This window comes from Mauremys mutica, chromosome 9 (assembly GCF_020497125.1).
Source record: "Mauremys mutica isolate MM-2020 ecotype Southern chromosome 9, ASM2049712v1, whole genome shotgun sequence".
Taxonomy (NCBI): Eukaryota; Metazoa; Chordata; order Testudines; family Geoemydidae; genus Mauremys; species Mauremys mutica.
In genome coordinates this window covers 89,054,696-89,074,710 of record NC_059080.1, presented here as the reverse complement: position 1 = coordinate 89,074,710, position 20,015 = coordinate 89,054,696, and the positions used below count along the sequence as shown (strand labels likewise).

Below are 20,015 nucleotides of genomic sequence, written 5' to 3'. Positions count from 1 at the left end.
CCTACAGTGTGGCTCTGCAGAGAAAATATATTGGAGATCTTCAGTTACTGGTAGTCCTATCATTTTTGGTCATAAGCTGTCAAGGCATGATATTTTTTTTTGATGCCACCTGTTCAAAATATTTTGTTTGTTTGTTTGTTTTTTAATATGGCCAAATTCTGATAAGGGAGTGAAAAGTGGTGTAGTTATCCCCAAAATGTACACACTGCAAAATCAGTGCTAATGTGTGCCTGTAATCTGGATAATGGCAATTATATGTACAGCCACAGTGGGCATTCTGCCCCTACTAAAAGTTAAGAATAATCTGAATAATGGGTACTGCTAGCTCAGGGAATACTGAAGTATTAGTGTGCAGGCCACGCCCTATTACAGCTCTCCAACTTTTCTAGGGAAACAGGATTGGAACAAACATGTTCCACCAAGCAGACTACATTTCCGTAGGAAGCATAAAATGTTGTTTATATTGATTTTTTTTTTAACTTAATTCTACTGAGTTATCAGGACACTACTGAATATATTTTGTTTCCTTAGGCACAATGTTAGTTGCACTAAAAAATTTGGGCTGTTTACATCAGACAAGAACAGTCGTTGGAATCGGAAGTCAGATAGCCAAAGTCTTGGACGATGTCCACGTCGACCAAGTGGCTCTGATGGGGCATCACGAGAGCACTTCCTTAGACAGGTCTGTGGAATACTTGCTTAAAACTAGAGCACCATTTTAGGAATTGCAAAAGAAATATAATACTGTTGTTTATTTGTATTGCATTTTCCAGCTTCCAATTACTTATCCATCTGCAGAAGATGATTTGGTTTCTCATGATGATGCTGTGCCAGCTGCCATGACCACTCGTCTGCGCAGACAAAGTGAGAGGGAAAGAGAGCGTGAACTTAGGGAACTAAAAATGAGGAAAATGCCAGAGAATGTTGACTTGCTACCATCTGTACAAGCTGACCCATCAGTGTGGACAGTTGATGAAGTTTGGGCCTTCATACGTTCTTTGCCTGGTATGTAATGTAGAGTACTTTCACTTTTTTTACTGTTTTGCAACAGGAAAGCTCTTTGCTTTTTTTTAGCATGGTTATGATGGAGAGGTACTGGAACAGCACTCAGATGCTAGTTAATTGGTAGTAGAGGCTGGAATGTGATTTGTTTCCTCTTGCTTGTTCCCTCAGCACAACCGGGTTTCCCCTCCAAGCCCCATGTCGATAGAGCTAGCCCCACCTCTGCTGTGGCATCCCAGCTGATGGAGAGTAAAGGTGTTCCTCCCTTCAGTCTGATTTCTCTCAAGAGGTCAGTAGAGAGATTGAATCAGACACACTTCCTCCCTTTTATGCTTCTCTCTTTCTATTCTCTTCCCTCCTTACTCGTTCTTCATTTAAAAGAGAGAGCAAGAAAGGGGCTCTTCTTTCCTTATATATTATTGAAAGATTAACATTAAAGATCTTTTATAATATAAAAGACTGGCTTAAATTTTTTCCTATATAAAACTAAATCCATAGTTTTGTATGACTTTTCAGAGGACCTGAAATACAGAGAGCCTTTTTTCTATGTAGCCTCTAAGAATGCATGTATTAGAAATCATACAGACAATTGTAATATTCCATTCTAATATCTAGGATGGGTCTCCTGTCTCGTTATTTACATATTTTCTCTTTTAGCTCAGTGTTCATAGTTGTGATTTTACATTTGTTTGGCATTTTCTTCTGTGACTAGCTCCCATATCTGCTTCCCCCTTTGGGAATGTCATTTTCCCCAAGCACATATCTTACCCTTTGCTGGTGATGAGGCCTACCTCACTATCTGAAGCAATCTAAGATTCTTCTCTCACCAAAACATGGCACTTACATCTCTGCGCATTGAAACTCAGGTTGGCTCTGTTCTTATTGGCTTACTTACTTCTGGGATTTATAGTGATATCAAACAATGTCTTTTGAAACACAAATATTTTAGTAGGATGATTTTCTGTGGGAAAGTATCTTCATCCCTGGGTGATAAAACTTGCCTTTTTGCCACTAGTCTTTTATGAAGTAAATCAAATTTAGTAGAAGAATTTAATCTCCAACAGTAAGTGACGCTTCTATACAGAGGTGGAAGTTTTAAATCCACAGAAATTACCCTTGATGTACATTCCATCTGGTGACTATAATATATGGATGTATGTTAAGCTGCATTGTCTACCTTGGATCACCCTACAGTATGTTTTTAAAACATGCAGCGCAGCCTAGGCATGAGAAATTCCTGTACAACTGTGTTAAACAAGGACACTGTTCTTAAAATCCTAATGTACAGTTCTCTACTTTGAAACAATTACCTGAGGAAGTTTCTACAGGATACTGAATCTGTTCCTCATATATGTTTGATAAACATGTTGATTTCTGAATTTAAATGAGACTTGTTCAGAAATTTTTTTCTAGCGTTAACATTACGTTTCAGTCCAGTGTAAGCTCTTGTTTTCTGCCCCCCTTGGAAATTATTTGTCTTCTAGATATCCAAATGATGGTCTCAACATATCAGAAAGCTTCCTTATTACTATATGGCTACACTTCTTACCTTTTTGGGCACTTCCAGGTTCTCGTCACAGCTTCAGTATGTTTTCAAGCAGTATTCTAGAAGATGTTTTCCTAGATTGCTAACAGAATTGGCAAAGCTGAGTGACCTTTGTACAGGAAAGTATCAGGATAGTAATTGGACTGCATGTGTTATTTTGGATTATGAATCTAATGCACTCCATACAGGCCATCAGTCTTGTTATACAGCATTGATTTGTCAGTTTCTGTCTTTGGTAATCCATTAGATACCTTTTGGTTTACAGCCTTCTAAATAGAATCCATGAACTGAAATCTAAGCACAGAATAGGGTCTCCTCATCTGGCCTCAATACATAGCTTTTCCTGAATTCCCTTGGAGCTTTTTTAAGGACTGTTGGTTTCCGTGACATTTTTACTGCCACTAATTTCTCCTGGAGAAAAGGAAGAACTGTTGGACCTGCTATGCTCCTCCAGAGATGTTCCACTTTCACATATACTGTTCCAAGGTTAGTGGTCTTTATATAACCCCAAGTGCTCATTACCAGCTGGGTGCAATGCAAGGTGTATACAGTATATTCACTCTTTCGGCAGCTGTGAATACTAGTATGTATTTGAATAAGGGAATTGAAATAATCCAGACTCTAATCCCTCAATTTTCCAAAACTGACTTTAAAACAGGTTTCTTAGTAAAACTCTTATCTGGGCGCCTGGTAAAGCTAATCTCTTTATAAAAAAAACAAAAAAACAGGTAATCTCTTCTAACTGGATTTTTTTTTAAAATAATCATTTGCTCTTGTCCATCTCTGTAAATGCATGTGAATGTCTGTCAACTGCCATGTTCAGATCCCATGCTAGACATAGGATGATATCCTTTCACAGAAATGTTTACTTGTGAGAGTTTTAGCTACATTCAATCAATAAATAAGAACTTTATAGTGATGTCTAAAACATCACATCTGTCTGCAATAGTTGTATCATCAAGGGTGTGAGTTTGGCAGTCATTTGTGTGGGAACCAGTAGTCTATGCTGTTTTAATTTCATTTCTGCTTATTGAGGCCATTGTCTTCAATTCATAGCTGAAAGGTTGATTTCTGATGCTTTTAAAAGTTGTTTTTATTCTGTATATGTCTGTACCATCAAGGATCCATGGCAAAAGTATGTTATAACTACATCAATGGTTCTTAGCATACAGGTTGTGATCTAGTTGTTAGTCAGATAGGGCCCACAAAAGCATCACTGTGTTACAGCTGAAATGCTTAGTGGTGTAGTAGGAGTTATGTAATAAATTTGTGACCTAAGCCTAAAAAAACCCCTTGTTCTTTCACTTGATGCACACAATAGAATATGTAATCCTTTCTCTGATGTGTTATAAGTCCTTATTATGAGATGCTTAATTTTTCTTTTCCCCTTTTTATGCCACTCTATACTTGTTAGTGTCCAGGAACCCCAATCCGGTATCAAGGCCCCATTGTGTAGGTGCTATACAAACAGTTAACACAGAAGACAGTCTGCCATTTTACAGTAGCTATCTTAATTACTGTGATACTGAGTTGTATCTTGAAGTTTCTGAAGACATAGTTTATGCTATGGAATTCCCCATCAAGATATTCCTGTTTCCTAACTATTTAACTCAACTTTCGTCTAATCTGCATCGTCCTGGGCCATAACTCATTCATCTCCTTAATAAATTGTCAGTTGATTTGGTACATAACCAAATCCTTTTTAGTACTCTATACACAGAGGTAGAAAGTGGGTTTACTCTTTATAGAGGGCTTCCTGTTTCAACTCATGTATTTTATTGCTTTCATATGCAATAACACTCCACTCAAGCTGAACTAACACTTCTTCACCACTTTCTATTTACCTGTCCTTTGCTCATTTATAAATCAGACTGAAAAGAGGATAATATTCATTATTTTATAGAATTTAAATATGAAGTTACAACTAAATCCAGAATTAGTCAGTTCCTCTCATCCTAGGGACCATGGTGCCCAGTTCTGTTGGGAGCACAAATAGGGACTTTTCCATGTTGAGGATTTCCCCATTAACTGTACAGATTCTTTATAAAAGGAAAAGGCCAAAAACATTAAATGAAATCAAGAAAGTAAAACTTATTGAGTAATAATTTAAAATCAGGAATGGGGGGGTGGAAGGTTGAGGGAGAAAACATCTGAAAGACTAGAAGAAGACATGTCAGACAAGTGGATTAAGAAAATAAGTTTATTAATTTAAAAACAATAAAAATATGAATTATAGGGGAAAGGAGAATCTTCAAGCCACAATTGAAAATGAGTGGCCTTCTAGGTGCTAGAGGACACTTATACATTCTCCATAGAACACAGCTGCCATACAGTTTGGCATAGTTGACAGTTTCTGCTTAACAGATGCCTGGGCTGGAATTGGAATAGCAGGGATGTTGCAGGTCAGGTTGAAATATAACAGAATTCCCCACTTAATTGGATTAGGAAAATTGTTCATCAGGACATCTCTCAGAGAATCATTTTCTTTTCCCCAATGTCAATCTGTGGGAGAGATTGTTGGTTATTTGAAACAGTCTTTCCCACTGAACATCCTAGTTTTCTGTGTTAAGATTGCAGCCACGTATCAGTGAGCTGAGTGCTTGTTACCTTTCAAGAATGTTAGTTAAGGAAGGAAAAAAAACAAAACAGAAACCTGGGAAATGCATCATTATGGCTCTCCTCAAACAAGGCACCCAACTACCTTAGCTCACCTCCATTGACATGCCAATCTTCTACACCTCTACCCCAATATAACACTGTCCTTGGGAGCTATAATTTTTACTGCATTATAGGTGAAACCGCGTTATATCAAACTTGCTTTGATCCTCCGGAGTGCGCAGCGCGCCCCCCCCCCCAGTGCTGCTTTACCGCATTATATCTGAATTCGTGTTATATCGGGTCGCGTTATATCGGGGTAGAGGTGTATCTTTCCTCCTTCGGACATAGAGTATGCGCTTCGATCAATGCCTGTAATATTAATGATTTTTGTTGGGGGAGTTCTAATAAAACTTCATAGCTAAAAATTCTGAAAATTTAAGTCATCAGAGTTGCACACGGGAACTCAAAAATTGGGGATATTTCAGGTAAGTAATTTTTTTCTGAGCCTCTGAGATTTGAGCTGTTTGCACCTGCAGAATACTAATGTCATCTTTTCTTGCCGGAGAGAACCCAGATGTATTCTTTGTTTTTATTTAATAGGCATTTCTTTAGTCTGCATCTCAGATCCTTTCAAAGGACTCTGAGATCATGGCAATCATTCTTGTAAACAAAATAGGAAAAAATTGCCTTGTTTTATACTAGAATTTTTAATTTCTAATGGGCACAGTTGCACCATTGGTAGCACCAGTCGATGATGTAATGTAGGTAGGACTCAGCTGAACTCAGGAGCTCTTGCAATCATTGTCTAATTCTTATCTACACTACAACTTCCACCAATGAAAAATACAGCCGTTGTGAATTATGAATCAGAAAAATTCCAGTGTATACAAGGCCATTGCATCTGTCAGCATTTATTTCTAACCTACTATTTCTTATTCCACTGCAGGTTGTCAAGATATTGCAGATGAATTTAGAGCACAAGAGATTGATGGACAGGCCCTTCTCTTGCTGAAAGAGGATCACCTTATGAGTGCAATGAACATTAAGCTGGGACCTGCACTGAAAATTTGTGCACGAATCAACTCATTGAAGGAGTCCTAGTGGGAAGCTTTAGACAGTAGCCTCTCTCTAACAGACTGATACACACTATGGCATACCTATTACTGTGATGTTTTGTTAAATATCTTTTTTTTCACATAAAGACGTTAAAATTTACTCCTCCAGCTGCATCATATAATCCTCCAAAACTTCCAGTAATTAGCAGATTTATAAGCAATGCTGGGGAATCGTTAGAATAAAGCAGAGGGTGAGGTAGGATGAATGGCACATATAAAATGTATATGTTGTGGTAGATGATACTATTCTCCCCCCCCAAAAAAACCCATGGTCTGTATCATACAAGATTAAGGTTTTTTTAACACAATCTGATCATCATTTAAATTATGTTCATATGTTCAGAAAAACAGATTTTCCCACAGAAGCATTTTTTAGACTATGGAATAACAGAAGAGTCCACTGAGAGTATGTCTACACTACCCACCGGATCGGTGGGTAGCGATCGGTTTATTGGGGATCGATATATCGCGTCTCATCTAGACGCCATATATCGATCCCCGAACGCGCTCCTGTAGACTCCGGAACTCCACCAGAGCGAGCGGCGGTAGCGGAGTCGACAGGGGGAGCCGCGGCCGTTGATCCCGCGCCGTGAGTATGGGAGGTAAGTCGAAATAAGATACTTCGACTTCAGCTACGCTATTCACGTAGCTGAAATTGTGTATCTTACATCGACCCCGCCCTCTAGTGTAGACCAGGCCAAAGTGTATGGAAGCACTGTTTATGGTAAAATGCTGTGCATTTAGGCATACTCTCTGAGTTTCATTTAGTCTTGAGCATATCGTTTGAAGGGAATTTGTAACAAACCTCTTCTTCTTATAGCCTAAAGCTTATCTGTTTGCCACTGTAGTATTTTCTTCGTTTGGAAGCATTCTGTAAAATGTATGTATGATGTTCATAATCCTGACATTCGCAATGGTAGAGCTACTGACATGCAAATGGCACGACACTCTTCCCAGAGAGTACTGAAGCACATACATTACTTTTGTTGTTTGTATGCTGGTATGCACTAAGAGGGCATTAAGTTGTTATACTTCTAGTTTGCTTGCTGCTAGTTAACCTAGACCAATGCACACTTGCTGGTTAAAAGAAAAGAATTAGTCAAAGGTGTGCTGATATTTGGCTCCTATTTCACAGATGACCTTGAAGAGCAAATTGGACCTGCAGAAAAATGTCTACTTCCCTTTCCTTCAGTAGACATAACACTTTGTTTCCATCAGCAGACTTTCTGTCGATATCTACCAGAGGTCAGCATTAGAACCACTGCATTTAATTATAACTTCTTGAGCTGACTCTCTCAAAAGATTCTGTTCTGATATTTTCTATCAGCCTCTGAAGCTGGAAGTTAGGATTGCCCAAAGTTACCTACTAATGCAACATGTATGGTGAGAGCTTAACACCCTGTGGGGCACCAAAAGTTTTTGAAAAATACACAGCCAAAAGCTGGGTTTTTTTGCTAAGCACTTTTAGATTTATTTTTTTCTGCACACCTCATGGTGTGGGGAAGACAGTCTAATCTGGCTAATCACAGTGTGGTTAAATCAAACTCCTTAACTGAATGTGTACTGTACAGATATTTGGCGATGTTCATTTCAGTGGTAAAATAATGGATACTTTGGGTTCTCCTTAGCTGCTTTTTTTTTTTTAATCCTTTTCTGTGCTGGTTTAATAAGCTAGTAGAAGACTAAAAATATGTTGATAGTTATCTCTTGGATTTGTCAAAACTAGACAGGATTGATTATGCAAAAATACTACTTGGTTATTTTTTAATCTTTGTCTGATTATTGTGTTCTTTGTTTGGCAATGTAGAAAGTACATGTGTTACACATGTAATTGATGATGACTTACGGTATGTTAGAAAGTGTGATCTTATATTGTGAGGCATATATCCTAGATCTACAGTTAGTTTCATTATTGTTTTAATCTTGAATTGTTGGACAGTTTTCAGAAAAAACACTTCTACAGTTAGCTGTTATATGTGTATAAAGACTAATATATATATGTATAAATGTCAACAAGGATTTTTATATATATATTAGTCTTTATATGTATAAATCCTTGTTGACAAATTATTGACAGACTGCCAGGAGCTCAAAGTAACCCAGATTGCTGTACACGTTCATTCTGGCTCTTTTGCTGAGCTACACTTTTATGCATAATTCCTTATAGAGCAGGGAGAGCCACAAAACACTACGTATGCTTTAAGATATCATGGATTGGAGAACTGGGGATTGTATGCCTGGTCCACACTTAAGTTTTGCTGCTTTAACTATGCTGGCATAATTAAAGCAGCACAAAATAAAAAAAGCTAGTGTAGATACAGTTATATTAGTATAAAAATATCGCTTATTCTGGTTTGGCAAAGTGAAATAAACTATCTTGGAATACAGTAATTAATATTGGTATAACTGCATACCCACCGGGGCTTTTCCTGGCACAATGTATTCAGTAAGACCATTTTTTTTAATTGATGCTGCTTCAAAACTAGTTGATCAAAAAGGAAGAGAAGATTATGGTTTTCTCTAATATGTGTGGTTTTGGAGTATTTTTTTTTAATCATTACTATTGAATGTTGATTGGGATATGGGGCTGAACAGAGCTCTAAATTCATATTTTTCAGTCTTCAATGTTATTTATTGTTCCTATAGAAGTAATTGTAATTTTAAAAAAAGTCACTTTTGCACAATGAGCTATAGTTGCAGTTTGGAAATATTTTAAAGAGATTTAAAATAGAATAAAACTTCTACATATTAAGAGGAATTAATATGGATATAAGTTATGTGACTTCCATTAGCGCCAGTAGACTCTGTGTGGTTAAATCCCTGCAGATTGCTTTGAAAATGTGGGGGCATTTTAAAAAGTTTAATCCCAGTATCATTTTCAGATTCTTCTATACATTGAAATGTTAGACCCATGTTTGAGGGGTGTTGTTGCATCTTCATACTAACAAAAGCTTTATTGATTTATCATGTGCAAGGCCTTTTAAAAGACAACTCCGTTATTTTGATTGAAAGTAGTAGGATGCACATGAAATAAACCTTTCCACTGTACATCAGAAAACAGTTAAAGTGTTAGAATACCAATGACTTACAAATTAAGAGTAAGAGGGCCTGATCCAACTATCTCTGGAGACAAGGGAAATTGTATTGAGCCTAAGTGTGTAATAATTATGTGGAACCAGAGGAGAGATGTTTGTGTTATAAAGGCTCAATACATTTTTGGACATACTCTTATATTATTTTTTATTCATTATGCAGTAGGGCCCGTCAACACCTTCATTCAAGTTGTGAGTACAGTTATAGTAGGGTTTTTTCAAGCATTGTTTGTTTGTTTACTACTGCAATAACTTATGAGTTGGTTGTTTTGTGCTTTATTTTGCTAAAAGGATGTACCTTTTGGCATTTAGGGGCTGGCCTATCACTCTTTGAAGGTTGATTCCTCTTGACTTCAATGGGTGCTGAATCAGGTCTTCAGTGAAGCTAAACAGAGAAGGATTTGAAAGTGCTACTGAACTGTGCACTACCAAATAACCTTAATTTACTAAGTCAAGAAATCTCACTAGTAGTATTTGCAAGTCTTTTCTCTTAATTGTTGAAGATTTCTCTGTGTATATATATTTATAGTGAAATAAGTTATAGTTTGAGCCAGGTTTTGCAGTGTGCTTATCAGGTAAGTTTGAGCCACAAGGTAAGAACGTTTTATCAGTTTTGCCAAAATTGTATGTAAACATGATTAAAAGGTAATTTTCCCCCCTGTTGTTTGTTTTAAATGTAATTTAGAGAACATGGCCAAGTATATTTTTAAAGAGAGAGGGGAGTTTCACTATTTTTAATGGAAAAAATGACTAAAATTAGATACGTTAATATTTGTCTTGAAAGATTAAGTGAATTAGGCAATGCTGGCATAAGCAAATTCAACTCTCTAGAGTTGCACCTGGTTATGGAAGAGAAGAATTTGACTCTCTTTGTTTAATTTGTGTTCTTATTGCATTGCAAATACTAAAATGTTCTGGATTCTAGGAAATAATTATATCTGAGTGAGAGAAATAGTGCTGTCTTCTCGTACCACACATCTTAAGGAGAAGTTTTAAACTATGCCAGATTTCCTCCCCAAGCATCACCATAGAGATTAAAAAATGTGATATTTACATCATGAGTGTAGGCTGTGTGCACCAGTGTCTCTTGTGTAGTGATTAGAACAAGGGACTGATCATTAGGATCTCTGGGTTCTATTCAAATCCCTTACATTAAAATCACTGTGTAACTTTGGTTAACGTCTCTAGACTTCAGTTTTCACCCTTCTATAAATTGAGTGTAATATTTATACATCTCATATGCTATTATGGGGGAAATTTAATGTTGAAATGCTGAAATTCTGAGAAGAAAGGTAATATAAAGCAGCATATTATTTAAATTTTCCAATAAGCTTGCTGTTCACTTGGAGTTGACATAGATATGGATTCAGCTTTTCTTAAAACATATGCATAAGAATCAGTGGTGTGAATATATTTCAAGAGAAATTGCGAGGATGAATGAAAATTTGAGACTGACTTCCAGTGCAAGCTGCTTACTGCTAAATTATCCAAAATAGCATCTAGATATGAAATAGACATCTAGAAATGGAGCCTTTTGAAGAGATTTTTTATATGAATGATAATTTGAGCACAAATATTAGCACAATGATAATAAATATTAAATAAGTACAATGTTTAATTCATACTTAATGAACATTTTTAAAGTACTGTATTCTTATATAACTGTAGTGGGAAAGTACAGCATTGTTCACACATAATAAATCAGCATATTTCAGCCTCCTGATGAGGAAGTAGGAATAGAAGCACAAAAATAATTGACACAAGTATAGAATGGTCTGTTATGTACAACTGCACTGCAGATGAAACCAGTTTGATCCAGGAGAGATGTGGGTTAGCATTAATAAGAAAAATAAAAGGTTTATTAATAAGTACCTAATATTTCCATTTGGAGCTGAAAAGCAAATAGAATATCTCATTAAAGAGCAGATTTACACTGCCTGTCTCATCTGAGTCAATTCGTTGGTTTCTTAATGGAATCTAAGATGAGATGGGTACAGAAGGTTCTTAATAAGGGTAGCACCTTCATCATCATGAATTTATTTGATGTTTATAATAATGATGGCTAGATGACTATACAGCATTTGGATGGCATGTGGCCTGTTAAAGGAGGACTTTAATGCTGACACAAGCATGCACATAAAGTAATGCACAAAGCACATTATTTGTCAGTGATTTTTCTCTTGTTGTTTTGCCAGTATTTGAAATATTTGCAGTTACCACCTTCTCAGCATAGTTTCTCTTCCTATTGGATTCTGCAGTGAATCTGTAATCCTGTTAATCATATCCAGGACTGGCTCTAGGCATCAGCAAAGAAAGCACAAGCTTGGGGTGGCACATTTCAAGAGGCGGCATTCTGGCCATCCTTTTTTTCGGGGCAGTTGCACTCTCGGAGCTGCGCCACTTAGATGGGGCGAGGGCACCGTGCCCCCCGGCTGCAGCAGGAAGAGGAAGCCCCAGCCGCTACCTGGGGAGGAGGGGGCGAGGCCTGCCGGGGAGCCGGGGCTGCGCCGCCTCATCTGCACGCTGGCTGCTGCTCTGCCTTGTGCCTCCCTTATATCGGGGCTTCTCTGCATGGCTGGAGGGGGGAGGAGGGTAAAGCCCCTGCAGGCATTGGGAGCAGGTGACATCACTCCCTCCGCTTCCAGCGCCGCCTGCGAGCCCCAGCCCCACCTGAGCTTGGGGCGGCAAATTTTTTGCTTGGGGCAGCAAAAAACCTACAGCCGGCCCTGTTCATATCATGGCGTGCAGTTGTATTGTTATATTAAAGATGCAGCATTGTAGCTTCGCTGTAGTATCAGCTAAGAGAAGAAGATGGGCTATAGAGAGAAGATCCTTTATTTGAACACAGATATCTTGTGGAAGGGTAATGGCATACACATAGTTTTATCATAAGTCACTAGGGTTCAACTATGATTTAAAAAAAAAATCATTATTTTAGCTGGTATCCTATATGACATGAGTCTATGATCTCAGTCTAGGGTTTAGTGAACAATGTGTCCACATTCTAATTGCTTTCTTTAAATAAGAAGACAAGGATTAAATGGGGATAAAGAGAAAACTGCCATTTCATATTTAAAGATGGTTCCTCCAACACTGGGTTAAAGCACAGTAGGAGGATGGTATGTGGAAGTTTGTCTTCCTGCTGTTATCTGGTCAGTGGATACATAGGATTTCAACCTTCAGGCTGCCAATCTGATACCTTTTCCCAAAGTGTTTGGGTAAAATAAAAAGAACTATTCTATTTTAAAGTTTTCCAAATCTTGCTTTAAAAGTGTTCTTTGAAATATAATGTTTGTGAATTGAAATTGATTTGTTATGATGTCACGTTTTCCTGTAAAAATTACCATTAGCTTTAAAATGATCGCAGCAAATATAAAGAATGCTGCCATCTCAGGACAGAAAAAATGTGTGTAATGTATTATTAGATCTAGATTTTAAAAGCCAAATCCGACTTGTCAATATGTTAGCAACCTTATCTAACTTTTTACAATTTCATCTATAGTTCCAGTTCCATTTGAGAAGCTGATGTATCAGAATTCTTATTGGACTAGAGATTAGATTAACCTCATTAAACAGGAGCTGCTAAAATGGGTGTGACAGGATATAACCTTATAATCTCCATCTATTGTCATATGAAGTTAAAATGAAGTATTTTCATACATATACCTGTAGATTCGGTAAAGTTTCACTTATTTCATTATCTTTTTAAATGCCTGGTGCATGAATACATTTGCGATATATGCTGATTTTTAAATTCCATTGGGTTTTTGTAAATATTTTATCAGCCCTTTTAGATGTGTATCCAGTTTGTAGAGGCTGAAGAAACACAGTGTTCAGAAATGTAGTAGGGCAGGGTTTGCCCTATATCTTTTCAAATAGTATCTAGAAATTAAGTGTATTGGTTGGTGTTTTTCAGGGTTGTTCTTGAAGGTATTTTAGTTATTTTCCTATTTTTAACATCAAATACAATAATGTTTCCATGCTGTGGAAGCCAGCATAAGGGATGAAGCTGTGATTGTGGTGCCAAACATTTCAAACTACATATTGTTAAATATTGCCTTTTCCTATTTGCACTAGTTCTTAAAATGCAACTGTTTGTTGGTAATTTAGCAAATGACACCAGTCATTTCACTTGCTTTTTAACCATACTTCCCCCAAGCATTTTGCATATGTTTAAAATTTTGCTCCTCCTTTTAGTTACATCTTAAAAAAAGGACACTTTGGTTATTGAAACCTCAGAAAGATGTGGCATGCGGTGGATGAGAGAAGCTTTATGCAAGGTAAAGTCATGTATTAAAACTGACAATTGGAATTTGTTTGCAGAAACAAATTTTAGATTAATATATATAAAGAGAATAATATGTGTTTGTTCTTATCATGGAGTGATATCATACTGGATTCTTCTTTACCCAGAAGTTTTAGCATATGTAGCATCAAATTCAGCACCTAGATCAATGTCTATAATTAAAGTGTAATATCAGTGTCTATAATTAAAGTGTAATAATGTAAATGTTAATCCAAAAATTAAGTTAAAGAAATTTTAGAGTTGAAGAGCACAGTGATCTATGTAAAATATTATCTTCACTTTGTGTATCATTTTTAAAGAAAAAGCACTTTCCTATTAGCTAGCATGTGAATGAATTATAGATTCTCATATTTGTTAGTCTGTAACAGAGTGAAGTAAAATTTACCTTTAACAACATGTCTGTGAATGGGTAATCTGATTATACAAATGTTGAATCAAAGCACCTTATACTATGCTGCTTAAATTTGTTTGTAATTGCACCTTTTGTTATCTGCACATTTTTTCTTTTGAACATTCTTGCGTGATAACATTGTTCCCTGTGGGTCTAAGTGGAAAATTAGCCAACCTACAGCATCATTTACTGATATCATTATATTTCAATACTATGTTGTATTGTGAGTTCAGTGCTTCAGAAATAAAAGCTACTTCCATTTGTTTACTTTGATTATTTAATCTGTTTTACTTTTTCACTTTAAAATTAAAAATCAAATGCTACATAAACCTTTAAGAACAGGAGAAGAACAAACAACATCTATTCACTTGAGTTGGGTTAGCAGTTACAAGTTAATATTTTTCCCACTAATGTAGCTCTTTTTAAAATATAATTTTTAGTTAAAACATTTGCTTTCATATTCCTTCTAGCTTTAACCAGGAAGTAACTATCCTTTCTGACTGCTATCAGATTGCAATTTAGCTTTTTTAAATGTATGCACATATCTATTGTTTTTGGTGCATATAAACTAGGCATATTGACACATCTTGGCAAATCATGGAACACTTAAAAAATGTCACTGAGAGCATCGTTTTAAAAAAGGCATAAATAACAAAACACTGGTCTAGTTTCTTTACCCATTCTGTACAACCAAGATCCTTACATCAGCCTGCCTGCCTTCCCCATATCTATAAATCAGTATCATCTAAAGCAGGGGTCGACAACCTTTGGCATGCAGCTTGCCAGGGTAAGCACCCTGGTGGGCTGGGCTGGTTTGTTTACCTGCCGCATCTGTGGTTCGGCCGATCGCGGCTCCTACTGGCCACGGTTTGCTGCTCCAGGCCAATGGGGGTGGCGGGAAGCGGTGCAGGATGAGGGATGGGCTGGCAATTAATTCGTCTTTGACTACAAGTGGTAAATATGCCCAATGGCCTGTGATGGGATGTTAAATGGGATGGGATCTGAGTTACTACAGAGAATTCTTTCCTGGGTGTCTGGCTGGTGAGTCTTGCCCACATGCTCAGGATTTAGCTGATCGCCATATTTGGGGTCGGGAAGGAATTTTCCTCCAGGGCAGATTGGCAGAAGCCCTGGGGGTTTTTTGCCTTCCTCTGCAGCGTGGGGCACGGGTCACTTGCTGGAAGATTCTCTGCACCTTGAAGTCTTTAAACCATGATTTGAGGACTTCAATGGCTCAGACACAGGTTTGATACAGGAGTGGGTGGGTGAGATTCTGTGGCCTGCATTGTGCAGGAGGTTAGACTAGATGATCATAATGTTCCCTTCTGACCTTAAAGTCGATGATTCTAATACTGTCTCCTTCAGAAACTGCCAGCTTTCCTGAACTCCTTTATCCCTTAGATTTTTTTCACATGGGATCATATCTACCAGTTTTCTGAGCTTTACAAAGTGTTTTTTTTAAGTCCTATGTCCTTATTCTTCTGCTCTCACTCCCTCCTTGCCTTAGAATCATTAAATCTATCATTTTATGATCACGTTCACACAAATTTTCCTCCACCTTCAGATTTGCAACTAATTCTTCCCTGTTGGTCAGAATCAAGTCTAAAATGGCTATCCCCCTAGTTACTTCCTCCAGTTTCTGAAAAAAAAGTTATCCCCAATACATTCCAAGAACTTATTGGGAATTCTCTGTTTTGATAGAATCATAGAACTGGAAGGGACCTCAAGAGGTAATCTAGTCCAGTCCCCTGCACTCAAAGCAGGACTAAGTATTATCTAGACCATCCCTGACAGGTGTTTGTCTAACGTGCTCTTAAAAATCCACAATGATGGAGATTCCACCACCTCCCCAGGCAATTTATTCTAGTGCTTAACCACTCTGACAGTTAGGAAGTTTTTCCTAATGTCCAACCTAAACCGCCCTTGCTGCAATTTAAGCCCATTGCTTCTTGTCCTATCCTCAGAGGTTCAGAAGAAATTTTCTTCTTTCTCCTTGTAACAACCTTTTATGTACTTGAAAACTGTTATTTCCCCTCTCAGTCTTCTCTTCTCCAGACTAAACAAACCCAATTTTTTCAATCTTCCCTCATAGGTCATATTTTTTAGATCTTTAATCATTTTGTTGCTCTTCTCTGGACTTTCTCCAATTTGTCCACATTTTTCCTGAAATGTGGCACCCAGAACTGGACACAATACTCCAGTTGAGGCCTAATCAGCACGAGTAGAGTGGAATAATTACTTCTCATGGCTTGCTTACAATACTCCTGCTAATACATCCCAGAATGATGTTTGCTTTTTTTGCAACAGCGTTACACTGTTGACTCATATTAGCTTGTGATCCACTATGACCCCCATATCCCTTTCCACAGTACTCCTTCCTAGGCAGTCATTTCCCATTTTGTATGTGTGCAACTGATTGTTCCTTCCTAAGTGGAGTACTTTGCATTTGTCCTTATTGAATTTCATCCTATTTACTTCAGTACATTTCTCCAGTTTGTCTGGATCATTTTGAATTTTAATCCTATCCTCCAAAGCACTTGCAACCCCTCCCAGCTTGGTGTCGTCCGCAAACTTTGTAAGTGTACTCTCTCTATGTCATTATCTAAATCATTGATGAAAATATTGAACAGAACCGGACCCAGAACCAATCCCTGCAGGACCCCCCATCGTTATGCCCTTCCTACATGACTGTGAACCACAGATAACTACTCTCTGGGAACGATTTTTCAACCAGTTATGCACCCACCTTATAGTAGCTCCATCTAAGTTGTATTTCCCTAGTTTGTTTATGAGGTGGTCATGGAAGACAGTATCAAAAGCCTTACTGAAGTCAAGATATACCACATTTACTGCTGCCCCCCTATCCACAAGGCTTTTTTCCCTGTCAAAGAAAGCTATCCGGTTGGTTTGATCCAATTTGTTCTTGACAAATCCATGCTGACTGTTATTTTATCACCTTATTATCTTCTAGGTGTTTGAAAATTGATTGCTTAATTATTTGCTCCATTATCTTTCCAGGTACAGAAGTTAAGCTGACTGGTCTGTAATTCCCCGGGTTGTCCTTATTTCCCTTTTTTTATAGATGGGCACTATATTTGCCCTTTTCCAGTCTTCTGGAATGTCTCCAGTATTGCTTTTCTGAATGTTTTCCAGTATCATTTTTCCAACAGATATCTGTGGTAGTTAAAGTTCCCCAATATTACTAGGTCTTGTGTTTTGGATATTTCTGTTTTATTCTAGAAATTCCTCATCCACCTCCTCTTCCAGATTTAGACCCCTATCATGGTGTCACTCCTATTTTCTCCCCCTTTTATCTCAACTCAGAAACTTTAAGGTGGTCTGCCTCTCACCTCCTTCTGGGTCTCAGAACAAGTGTACATATTCTTGATGTATAATGCAACACCTCCTTCAGTTTTATCCTGCCTGACCTTCCTGAACAAGCTATACCCGTTTACCAACATTCCTGTCATGAGATGTATCCCACCAATGTGTGATGCCAAATAAGTCATAATTTAGATTAGGCTCTAAAACTTCCAGTTCTTCCTGTTTGTTCCCCATACTCTTTCACTTAATTCCATCCTGTTGCTCATACGACTCTATAGTAATTTACCATTCCTTCTCACTAGCTTGGTGAGTCACCGTTGTCCAAGTTAGACTCAGGACTCACAGTTTGTCAGACCACTCTGTTTTATTAGCACAGTGCTCTGCTAATAACACCCAGATAATGTGAGCACCATGCAAGACACAAACTATCTTATTTATACAGATAAAAGGGCGAGATCTTAACAAGATAACAAAGGGAGCAGAATCTGATAAGTTTATCTGGGCTAGACATGCATCTCTTATTTCCTTACTATTACTGATCTTCTGTTAATGTTTCACCATTAGCTTAAGTGGACTCATTGTTTATGCCTAATGTTTCTTTTCCTGACACCTGTATTTCAACATTTCTTATTTCTGCTTAAAGGTACATACAACATTTCTGTAATCCATTCTTATTTTTACAATATAATTCATTCTATTTTCACACCGTGGAAAGATGCTCTTCCCCTTCTTAGCTGGACCCCATCTTTTCCCAGCACTCCTCCTTCCCAGAACAGTATCCCATACATACATACTGGACAGGCAGAATAAGTTTCTTATGTCAACTCCACTCAGAAGTACAAAGAAGCAGTGTTGTCCAGTGGGTTGAGCACTAGACTGAGAGTCAGGACACCAGAGGCCAGATCTTCAGCTCTGACAATTTACATTAGGTAAGTATCTGCTATGCCATTGGTCTACCTACTGTGTCACTGTAACCAAGTCACTTCTCTTTCTTCCTTTGTCCATGAAATCTATTTGGATGATGATCTTCATAGTGCTTACTATGTGTTTGCAGAGTGCCTGGAACAATCTGCACTGGTATCATTAAGCACTACTATAATATAGTGGTGAATCATGTGTTTTATCCACTGACCACTATTTTGTTTTTATTAATGTTCTGTGAAGATATTCCATTTTTTTTTCTCACTGGCCACTTAATTACTTAAGCAACACAATGTGCAGAAAAATATTTTTTCTGCTAAAGCTCCTATTTTATCCATTGATTCTTTCTGCAGATTTACATACAGCTGCAGATCTTTCACACCAACTATGTGCATTTTGATACGTCATTCTTTCACATTTTTTATACTATCAGCAGTTTAATTTATTTGTACCAAATAACTGTATGGAAAACAAGATAACCTTTGACATTAAAGTAAATTTTTATATTTATTTGTATCAGAGGGGTAGCCGTGTTAGTCTGGTTCTGTAGAAGCAGCAAAGAATCCTGTGGCACCTTATAGACTAACAGACGTTCTGCAGCATGAGCTTTCGTGGGTGAATACCCACTTCTTCGGATGCAAGTAGTGGAAATTTCCAGGGGCAGGTTTATATATGCAAGCAAGAAGCAAGCTAGAGATAACGAGGTTAGTTCAATCAGGGAGGATGAGGCCCTGTTCTAGCAGTTGAGTGAAAACCAAGGGAGGAGAAACTGGTTCTGTAGTTGGCAAGCCATTCACAGTCTTTGTTTAATCCTGAGCTGATGGTGTCGAATTTGCAGATGAACTGGAGCTCAGCAGTTTCTCTTTGAAGTCTGGTCCTGAAGTTTTTTTGCTGCAGGATGGCCACCTTAAGATCTGCTATTGTGATGTACATAGCAGAGGGGCATTGCTGGCATATATTACATTGGTGGACGTGCAGGTGAATGAACCGGTGATGGTGTGGCTGATCTGGTTAGGTCCTGTGATGGTGTCACTGGTGTAGATATGTGGGCAGAGTTGGCATCGAGGTTTGTTGCATGGATTGGTTCCTGAGTTAGAGTTACTATGGTGCGGTGTGCAGTTACTGGTGAGAATATGCTTCAGGTTGGCAGGTTGTCTGTGGGCGAGGACTGGCCTGCCACCCAAGGCCTGTGAAAGTGTGGGATCATTGTCCAGGATGGGTTGTAGTTCCCTGATGATGCGCTGGAGGGGTTTTAGCTGGGGACTGTATGTGATGGCCAGTGGAGTCCTGTTGGTTTCTTTCTTGGGTTTGTCTTGCAGTAGGAGGCTTCTGGGTACACGTCTGGCTCTGTTGATCTGTTTCCTTATTTCCTCGTGCGGGTACTGTAGTTTTGAGAATGCTTGGTGGAGATTTTGTAGGTGTTGGTCTCTGTCTGTGGGGTTAGAGCAGATGTGGTTGTACCTCAGTGCTTGGCTGTAGACAATGGATCTTGTGGTGTGCCCGGGATGGAAGCTGGAGGCATGAAGGTAGGCATAGCGGTCAGTAGGTTTTCGGTATAGGGTGGTGTTAATGTGACCATCAATTATTTGCACCGTAGTGTCTAGGAAGTGGACCTCCCGTGTAGATTGGTCCAGGCTGAGGTTGATGGTGGGGTGGAAGCTGTTGAAATCGTGGTGGAATTTTTCCAGAGTCTCCTTCCCATGGGTCCAGATGATGAAGA

General features: G+C 38.1%; 1 protein-coding gene across 6 annotated transcripts in view; it reads left to right on the top strand.

Annotated features, from left to right (window-relative positions):
• PHC3 (polyhomeotic homolog 3) overlaps window positions 1-6,654 on the top strand; it is a 105,741-nt gene extending 99,087 nt beyond the window's left edge. For 5 of the 6 annotated variants that reach the window (XM_045030536.1, XM_045030537.1, XM_045030533.1 and 2 more), the window contains exons 13-15: window positions 532-682; window positions 774-1,005; window positions 6,093-6,654. In XM_045030536.1, the coding sequence (XP_044886471.1) occupies window positions 532-682; window positions 774-1,005; window positions 6,093-6,247 (538 nt within the window). In that variant the 3' untranslated portion in view covers window positions 6,248-6,654. Of the gene's footprint in view, window positions 1-531; window positions 683-773; window positions 1,006-1,173; window positions 1,292-6,092 lie in introns of all 6 variants that reach the window. The other variant, XM_045030534.1, reaches the window with a different exon arrangement.
• The last annotated feature ends 13,361 nt before the right edge of the window (window positions 6,655-20,015 follow it).